This window comes from Quercus suber, unplaced genomic scaffold (genome assembly GCF_002906115.3).
Source record: "Quercus suber isolate HL8 unplaced genomic scaffold, Cork oak 2.0 scaffold_47, whole genome shotgun sequence".
Lineage (NCBI taxonomy): Eukaryota > Viridiplantae > Streptophyta > Magnoliopsida > Fagales > Fagaceae > Quercus > Quercus suber.
The window spans coordinates 1952333-1962694 of record NW_027069512.1 but is presented as its reverse complement, the minus strand read 5'-3'; the positions used below and the strand labels follow the sequence as shown (position 1 = coordinate 1962694).

The following is a 10362-nucleotide window of genomic DNA, read 5'->3' as shown; positions in this document are numbered from 1 at the left end:
TCCGTAGCCCAGGTGACTCACAGCCTCCCCCTCTACCCATTACTCAAAGTAGTATTATACAAATAGATTATAGAAGTCTGCCCAAAAAAATCTAATGGAGTAAAATTTCAGGTTAATAATCTTTAGTTGGTGTTGTGGACATGATTTCACTTTGCTCAAGCAGGTTTGCTTTCTAGATGCCACCCCCACATATGTAAATTTTCTGGTTTTATATTCTTTTGTGTTTTATTAGTTAACTAAACTAGTTATTTATGCCCTACCATTTTGTGAGGATTAGATTGGTTCAAATTAAAGATTAACATAAAGTTTATTGCAGTCGATCATTGTCTTTGTGATTGTGGCAGAACTTTGATTTTAGGTTTTTAATATTCTAGTCAAAAAGAGTGGTAGAGGTTATTGCTTCCAGCAAAAACTGCAAAAGTATTAACTGTTGACGTGGATAACCATTAGTCTTGAGCAATTTGAAGGTAGAGATTAAAAAAAAAAAAAAAAAAAATCAAAGATGCGCCTCTATATAAAAAGTATATGGGGCCACTTTTGACTTTCGAGGTAATGGGATGCTTCATGCTAGTTATAAGTATTACTTTTGTTCAAAAAACTAGGGAAGATTAATGTCGTGTACGGGTACTTTTTTTTCTTTTTTCTTTTTTCTTTTTTGAGAAACGTGCACGGGTACATTTTTCTAATATGAATTCTATATTCGTTAGCATAGGATTACTTGGGAAAATGCAGGAGTACATGACAATTATTAGCTATAAAAAACTATGTCCACTACCTGTCATACTCTAATTGGCCAATTTTCCTATTTGGCATTGCCCAAGCCATGTATAGGTTATCACCCAACCTTGGAGGCAAAATGATGCCTTCCATGCACTAAGTACTTAAGATTCAGGAGGAGGAGGATTTAAGCTGTTGGGCTTGCAACATGCAACATATTAGTGTATAATATTTCAATAAAAAATAATAACAAGAAAAATAGGTGCCTATAAGGGTTCATTTGCTAGCGGAGTTTTTAACCTATGAAGCACGAGTGCGTTTCCGGATTTGAATGCGGGTGCGGGTGCAAGACTCGGCAAATTTTGAAAAAGTTAGGTGCGGGTGCGGCGGGTGCAATGATTAAAAAATTATTAAAAATATTTTTATTTATATTTTCTATATATTTTTACTATTAAAATATTCTTAAAAAACACATTACTATGCCTTGATTCACAAAACAAAGAAAGAAGAAGGAAAGAAACACAAAAAAAAAAAAAAAAAACACAAAAGAAGCAACAAATATTCAGAATAAAATTAAGGAAGTACAGATTTAGGATGTTTGGGCCTCATTCAAAGCCGATTTCGGCTATTTCGGCTTGATTCAAGGTCGATTTTGTCCATTTCAGTTGCCGGCCGATACGACCTAATTCAGCCGATATGGCTTGATTCTGGTCAAATCTGCCCGGTTCAGCGCAAATCGAGTCGAGTTGGCGTGAATCCGTGAAAAAAAAAAAAAAAAAAAAAAAAAAAGCTCAGATGCAGCACTGACGCGCAGGCAGCTGCGTTGGACATCGCACCCCATGTTCGGGCCGCGTCAAACTCTGGTGCAGCACTCTCCCAACCGCGTCCGTGCTTCATAGTTTTTAACTAAGGATTTTTTTTTTTTTTTGCCCTCATAAATCCACTCTTTTTTAAATAAAATAGCTCTTTTGAAATTAAGTTAAAATTTTATTATCTCATCTTTTACCAAATAAGTTACCTAAAACTATGGGATTTCATATTCACTAAACGACAATGGGGCCACATATGCGAAACATCCAACCAGAATTTCTCATTTATGCAGGTTAATACTTCTATTTTTCTTGTTATTATAAGTATCCAATTTGTATGAACTTCCTTCCTTCATCAGGGAAACGTTTGTGAAATCCTATTCCAGATAAACAAATTCCAAGGAATTTCATAGACAAATCAGATCTTATGAACAGCAAGTAGCAAATAACTCTTTTCTCTACTCTCAAGTTGGATTACATTTCTTTGATTCAAAATTATGCTTAAAAAATGACACATAGAAACAGGTGTTGAACTAGCTCTAAATCCTTTGGAGTTTCATCCAGCATACATAATCTGACTTTAATTTTTAACATGTCATTGATCAATAACCCAAATTATTGGGCTCTTCTAGATAGCTTTTATTGGATAACATCAAGTTGTGGGAGCTTTTGCCATAATGGTCTTCCAGGGCTCATTTGTGATTTCAGTTGGCTACCCTACCTTGCAAGATATATGGTCTTCATTGCTTTGCCATTTGCTCTTGTTTGGTGTCTATGTTCACTGCATCTATTGTCTGTATTGACTTTTCTGTTCCCACGCGTCTTTTGGAATATATAGAAATAAAAATGGGCTCTCTCTAGTCTCTACTCTCTACTACCAAATTTTCAACAGCATGATCCTTCACCAGATTTGAAGAAACGCTTGTGCAGATATATACAAAAGAAAGCCGTATTCTTTTTTTTTTTTTTTTTTTCTTTAAAGTAAGCGAGAAAATATATATATATATATATATACACACACACACCTACTGATACATATATTTTTGGTTTGTATTATATTACATTTTAATTAACAAATTAGCGTTAAAAGAGAGCATTTTTTGTTGTTGTTTGACGACTTTTTTACACTGGTGGGTCACCGTTAACAGGGCCATCATTTCATTGACATGGAACTTTGTTTCATTTTCTTTGTAATGAAAGGGAACATTAACTTTTCTAAAAGAAAATTTTATTCAACTTTGGCTCTCTCTCACAACATATTTTCCTTGTGGTATCCGTCTCTCTGAATATTGGTTTAATCTTATCTAAGTCTCCAAAAATTCTAATCTGCAGGTTCAATTTTGCAGGCCTGTTGTCTTGAGTAACTTTACTCTTGTATGATCTTTCATCTCTGGTAAGCCATCACATGGTCATCATGGAATCAGATTTTGAGACACAAGGTAACAAAACAAAGAGGATCAAGGTAGAAGAAGAATCAACAAACAGAATGGAAACTCTGCCTCGGGATATCATCCTCAACATTCTTTCAGGGCTTCCCATATCATCTTTGGTGCAATTCAGGTGTGTATGCCGATCTTGGCGCTTGTTAGGACAAGATCCTGATCTAGTCAATATGCATAGCTCACGCATGGCTGAGAGCAACCCAACATGTCTCATCTTTCACTGTGATTATCCCATAAAAAACCAGCTTTACTTTGTAGAGTTCCCTTCTTCCAATGAAAAGGTGAAAAAATTTCAAGTCCCTTTTTGTTCTGCAATGCCTGAGTTTGATGTGGTAGGCACATGTGATGGTTTACTATGCTTATCTGATTCATTATTTAATGATGCACTATACATATATAACCCTTTCACCAGGAATTGCAAAGAGCTGCCTAAGTCCACGCATAATTTGAACCAAGAGGTGGTATATGGATTTGGGTTTCATCCCACAACTAAGGAATACAAAGTGGTTAAGATAGTGTATATTAAGAATTCAAATAAAGGGTCAGCGGTCCAGGTATTCACTCTGGGAAGCTCAGCCTGGAGAAGTTTGGACAAGGTACATCACCATCTTGTTAATTGGCCATCACAACAAGTGTGTGTTAATGGAAGACTTCATTGGGTGACTTGGCCAGGAAGATACACTAGAATACGCAGTATCATCTCATTCGACTTAGCAGACGAGAAATTCGGAGCGGTTCCAAGTCCTGATGGCAATGGTTTAAGCAGGTGTAATTATCACTTGGTGGTTCTAGGGGGTTGTCTTTCTGCTGCAGTTTATTGCCATTATGGGAAATTGGACATATGGGTAATGGAAAAGTATGGGGTGAAGGAATCTTGGATCAAGAAATTCAACTTAGGAAACTATGTGCCTAAGGGATTCCAAAGGGAAATGGAGATCTCCTACAAGATTTCAAGGTTTGCTTCGAAAGGAAGATTTGTTCGAGTTGTCGGCCTTACCAAGGATGGGGAATTCTTGCTGGAGTACAGAAGCAGGGCTCTTGTTTCCTATGATCCAAAAAGTACAAAAGCTAAAGCCCTTGTTTTTCCAGGAATGCCAAAGTGGTATCGAACAATTGTTCATGTGGGTAGCCTCAACTGGATTGACGCCTTCACTCATGGGTGATGCGCCAAAATGGAAAAGTGGATGGATGCTTCTTTCCCTGTGAGTTTGCTTCTTACTGAAATCAAGCATATGTTTTTCCGTTCAATTGCATAGTTTGCATTTCCATTACCAATGCCTCCAAGTTATGTAATTTTGAACATCTGAATGCAACATTATATACTCTTTGATTGTAAAACTTAGTCATAGATGTGAGCTCTCCAATAAAATGCAGTGAAATCTGTTATATTACTGGAAATTGAAATGTTCTCCTTGCTTTTTTGAAGACTGAACATAAAATCTCCCTCCACCCCCTAACCCAAAGAAAAAGCATTAGACTAGAAGTGGTGATAAAATTTTGATCTTCATTCTCTGTGAATGATCTCATTTATGCCTTAAAATGAAAAGCGTTGTTAATGTGAAGAAGCAATTAAAAAAAAATTCATATCAAGTGCTGTGGAAACAAGATGAATGGCTTTTATATCATTGTTATTAACACTTTTAAGCATAGGTTCGGACTCTATTCTAATCGTATAAAAATCCTTTGTCCCACTGTTAGTTTTGTACATTATTTTTCACCAATCACAGTTTGTCACACATCCCTTTTTTACCTTATAAATTAATCAAATTTTAAAAAGAACAAAAAAATCACACATGACATAGTCACATAGTATAGTTGGTGGAGCAAAAAAAGGAATACTAAAAGAGCAACAGAGGATTTTTAGTCATTCCAGTCTATTATAATTACCAGACTCAAAAGACCAATTTCAATAACTTTTGTCACTCTCTTTTGGCCTTTGCCAGTACTGCAAGCTTCAGAATCAGGCTATTTAAAATAAACCTAGCTAAATATCAGCATATTCTTTCTTTCAGCTTCAGTAAAAAACCATTAAGAAAAAAAATTTGGTTTTATTCCCACACCCATTACCCTGTTTTTGAGTATCTAACTTTTTTGTAGTTCTTGGCTTCTTTTCACACCCAGTTTTTGCCTGCTAAAATTTGATGAAGATACTTTACAGGTTCCCTAACCTATCCCTATCTTGAGATGGTTATTTAATGCAATTGAAGTCTTCATCTTATCTGCCAATTAGAAAGTGCAGCACATAACTTTAGACTAGAATAAGGTTCTAGACTTGTAGTTGTTGGCACAAGCTTGTTTAAAGTTTAAGTAGGGAGAATATACCCTAATGTTTCTAATGAGTACCCATTTGGAAATTGCTTCTGTATTTTTTATTCCTTCTTTGTCGGCTTATATGATGAAATCAAGGTAGTAGGTTTATCGGTCCACACTCCAATCACAAGCACAAACACTCGTGTATCAAACCATAGAAACTAAAAGAAAACAAAATAAATGAAGAATATATATTTCATTTATAGCCTATGCTAAGATTTCATCTCCATTTTTTTTAAGTTAGATAAGATAGTATGTTTACCCTTTAATGATAATTACTCTATCATCAACTCAAGATATTAATTGGTTTTTACTTTTTAGTGTAGGCAAGTTAAACATAATCTCTTATTCAAGAGATGAGATTTTACAATTGAGCTAATGAAACTCAATATTTCATCTCCTTTTATAATACATCTCTATGTTATTAAATTTTTAAATTTTGAAATCAATTATAAAAAGAATGAATCGATGTTGCAAGAATATTTTGTGGTTACTTTCTTAGAGGGCTCCAAGATGCTGATTGATGGTTGACTAGGATTAGACTAATAAGGGCGATTGATTAGGATAAAATTTGAATTTGTTGTGAAAATATTATAGTTTTTTATAAGATAAAATCACGATCATGGAGTATCTCCCACAAGAAATCTCTCTAGACATCTTCTTCAAGACTACCCCTAGGCTCTCTCTTCCATTGCAGACGTGTCAGCAGTGCCTGGCGCAGTTTGGTGCAACATCCTTCTCTCCTTTCCTTGCACTCAGCCCGTCATGATTCTCACACTAACCCCTCTCTCATCTTTCTCTCAGCCAAACTATACTATTTCAAACTCGTTCATATCCATGATGCCGGAGATGAACTAAAACTATCCGAGAACAAAAAAAACATCCCCTTCAAATCCAAGATCAATGATCCTGTCAATGATGTTATCTCATTCAATGGTTTGCCGTTCTTATACACTAGCAATGTCGTTCCATCTCCTTCCAATTTCTTGTCACGTTTCCTTCCTCACAGATTGCTCAATCCTTCCAACCATCATTCTCGCCACAAACAAATCTTCATTTATAATCCTTTGACAGGAGAATTCAATATATTGCTTGATCGTCTGCTTCCCAAGCATCATTACTCGGTTTACGGGTTTGGATTTCATTCAATAACCAATGAGTACAAGGTGGTCAGAATAGTAGACATTGATAATGGTCAACGTATTGAGGTGTGTACTCTAGGCACTAACAAGTGGAGGATCAAGAAAACTCGTCCTTACTACATGCATAGATCAACAAAAGTTTCGGTTAATGGAGCTTTTCATTGGGTAGCCAAAACTCAATGGCCTCAAAAGGCTGGATTGCATCCCATAGTTTCATCACTTGACCTGTTAGATGAAAAAATCTATTGAGTTCCAAGTCCAGATTGTAGTCTTGATTTTGAATGTTATTCTGAATTGATGGCGCTAGGAGGTTGTCTTTGCATTGTTAATAATGTCCACATTGACTGTGCGCATAAATGGCGATGAAAGATTATGGTGAGAAGAGTAAATAGGTGAAAGAACACGCCATTGTATCAACCAGTCCGAACATTAGGGGTCCATTTTCACCTTTATGCGTCCTGAGAAATGGCAGGATTTTGTCTCAGACTGGTTGGGGTAAATTGGTTTGTTATGATATAGTACGCAAGAGGTGCACTCATCATCAAATTAAAAGGATTAACAGTGGATTTCAATTAGTGGCTCATGTTGGAAGCCTGATTTCAGTCATGGGGGAAGAAAGCTATTGAAAATGGTAGTGAAATAAAATGAAGAATAGGTAAGGAAGCTAGCAATGAATCAATTTATAGTTACATAGAAATAAGAAAACTATGGCTCGATCTGACTTTTTATATGATATACGTAATTCAATTTATTGATGATTCTATTATGCATACTGGACTATTTAGAATACTATTGACAAAGCTTTCCCGAGGTACCCTACATTCTCTTCTTCTTCTTCTTCATTTTTAGAAGGTACCCTATATTCTGAGTGTAGATTAATATGTTATATTATATGCACTTTCCTATCATATGCTACAAATTAAAAAAATTTCACAACAAATTCCATAATTGTTGAAGTGGTCTGTAATGAATGATATGAAGAAAGCAAGTGTCAATTGTGTCTGTCATTCACAATCAACCACTTCAAAAATTATGAAATTTGTTGTTAAAAAAGTTGTCTACTGTTTGGATCATTGGTTATTGCATTGGCAAAAATATTTATAAGCTATTCATACAGGACAATGGAGTGAAGAAGTTTTGGACAAAAGAATACAAAGTACCAGCTCCTCAGCGTGAGAATGTCACTGCAGAGAGACCTTCGCATTCTACATCTTGAAAAACAAACTATACTTCTCCGGAACATAATAATCAAAGGGCATATTACTGTTGATTCATAATCGTACTTACATTACATTACATATAATGTGTATGTACTCTGTACGGAAAATTTTAAAAATTTATTCCATGATTAGACAGTTGCTCAATAAGGTTTAAGGTCTGGCTTTGATCATTTTAGATTCCTCAATTGAATCAGATTACATTTTAAGATGAACCTTTTTAGATGAACCGTAGTGGGCATTTTGAAGTTTCATATTTACAATATTTTAAGCAATGAAGCTATTTCAAGTTGTTGAATGGTAGGTATCACTACAGTTTAGACTTTGTAACTTGAAATTTTGCAAGTAGAGAAAATATAATAGTAGATTTATCAAAATTTACCTCCACTAAAAAAAAAATTAAATGATTCTCAAAAAAAATAAAAATAAAAATAAATGGTGCAATATTGCTTAAAGTTGAACTCATGTCATATATATATTGGACAATTGATCCAATGTAAATATAGTTAGGCAAAACACCATCTTAGTCCCTATATTTTAGGATTTCTGTCAATTTGATCACTACATTTTGGTAGTAATTAATTTCATCCCTATTCTTTTTGACTTGCCATCAATTTGGTCCCTACTGTGAACTTATTAACATACCTCAAAATGTAAGGTCAAATCGACAATGATGTCCTAAGCAAAATCTGTGAAGCAATGATGATTTACAAGAATCCAACATTTTTTTTTTATGACATTTTCGATCTATGATTTGATACTCAATGACCAAAAGACATGGTTCTCATTAACCAACTTTAGGGGTGAGCAGGGACCTGACCCAACATGGTTTGGGCGGGTCTAAGTACGTTTGGGTCGGGTTTCGAGTCTTGAATTTGAGTTATTGTCAATTTTGGGTGCTTGTTAAGCTACTGCTTGACCGGAAATTTATAAATTTAAAAAAAAAAAAAAAAAAACCCTAGGTTTCTAGTCTCTCTTGCTCATTCAGTCCTCACCAGCCTCTCCTCACTCTTCACCCTTAAGGCCTTAAGCTCTTTGAATCTCACTCAATTCTCTCTACAAACGCTATGGGTGGAAAAGTTCTTGCTAAGATGATAATATTGGATAAGCTTCCATTTATGATGTCGTAGAATCTTGAAGAAAGCACACACAATACTCTGTTTAATGGACAGAAACTAAACTATTAGTTTCTGGGTAGTAAACCTCAAATCCACGAGGGGTTCCTTGAATCCACAAGGTGATAAGGTCTTGGAATCCACCAGAGAAAAATAGACAAAGTCTGTATTTTAATAAATCTGAAAACTGAATTGCCTTTAGAGGCTACAATTCGTTTAAATGGCAAAAACAAAACCTAGGGCAACTATAAACCCAAAGGCAGCTATGAAAGCAAATAAAACCATAATTTGACAAAACAACATTAAAAACACCTAAAAAGAGGGAAATAAATAACCTAACCCTAAAATAACAAAATTTACAAAAATAATACTAAAAATAAATAATTATAAAATTTGAATATTTGACTGTGTCCTACATCAGACTCTTGCACTTGAAACAAACTTGTCCTCAAGTTCATTTTTGAAATCTGAAATCTTCCACTACAAATAAAAAAAATACTTCGAATGCTTGAGCCCTTCGATCTTCTTTCCATACTTGCAACTCATCAATGAATAAACAAATCAACTTGAATTTCTTTTTCCTTAGTCTTCATGTGATTGTAGAAATTTACCAAATAAGAACTAACAATTGAATCAAATCTATCAACCCCAATAAAATCAATAAATTTTGTTGTATTGCTTACCACCAAAATAAAAGGATCTCGAGATTGACAATCATATGATTTGATTTTATTGAGATCCTTGAAACTTTCATCTTTAATTTCTTCTTCAATTGTCTCTACCATCTCAACTTCAAGATCTTTCTCTATAATAGGTTCTTCAATAATCTCCCCCACAATCTTAACTTTAGATTCTTCTTCTATAACCATGTCTTAATTAAGTTCTTCAGAATTCTCTATAGTTTCTTCTTTGACTTCTACATATTCTTCAAGAAAAGTATTTTTTTCAACATGCAATTCATGTCTTATTGGTGGAATATATAGCTCTTCAAAATAATTCAAGTATGAACTTCTTGGCCAATAATAATCTTGTCTAGTTTACAACAAGATTTCTTCACAATACAAAGGATAAAATTTGATTGCAAGAATCTTTTTCATCCTTGGCCATGAACGAATTTTGTCTTTACCTTGTTGCATTCTATCAGATTGTACTCGTTCCCACCAACATAAGGCATACTTACTAAGTTTATACAAAGCAAGTCCAACTTTTCTCTCATAACAAATATTCTCATAGTCAAATAAATCCTCTAAATCAAGTAACCAATCAAGAAAATCTTCTTTTAAAAAATAACCATTAAAACTTGCAATTCTCTTATAAGGCCTATATGAGATTTGCTTACCAATAAGTTGCCTATGAGTTACGTCTTCGTTGCAGTTATCCCTATTATTTCCATTCTTCAATGGCATCATCCAAGCATAGATAATTGTGAGTTCTTGTTGTACATCATGTAATACTGACTAAGTTATTCGTCATTGTTGTGGTGGTGGTTACCGTCTCGTGAGTTAACAATCAAACTAGGGTAAGTTAAGGCTCTAATACCAACTGATGCAGGAATGCGGAAGCATCAAGAAGCAGAATACGTCTACTTCTTGAAAACAAGAAATAAAACA

At 34.6% G+C, this 10362-nt stretch overlaps 1 protein-coding gene across 3 annotated transcripts; it reads left to right on the top strand.

The window, feature by feature from the left end:
- The first annotated feature begins 2667 nt into the window (after positions 1–2667).
- LOC112001070 (F-box protein At3g07870) lies at positions 2668–7787 on the top strand. Of its 3 annotated transcripts, XM_024033235.2 has the most exons (4): positions 2669–2796; positions 2873–3086; positions 3381–4170; positions 7538–7787. In XM_024033235.2, exons 2-3 carry the CDS (start codon positions 2932–2934, stop codon positions 4129–4131), a joined length of 906 nt encoding a protein of 301 aa, XP_023889003.1. In that variant the 5' UTR covers positions 2669–2796; positions 2873–2931; the 3' UTR covers positions 4132–4170; positions 7538–7787. The 3 variants fall into 3 exon arrangements, with proteins under 3 accessions (XP_023889002.2, XP_023889003.1, XP_065627749.1); XM_024033234.2 differs by having other exon boundaries at positions 2668–2796; positions 2873–4170; XM_065771677.1 differs by lacking the exons at positions 2669–2796; positions 2873–3086 and adding an exon at positions 3151–3249.
- The last annotated feature ends 2575 nt before the right edge of the window (positions 7788–10362 follow it).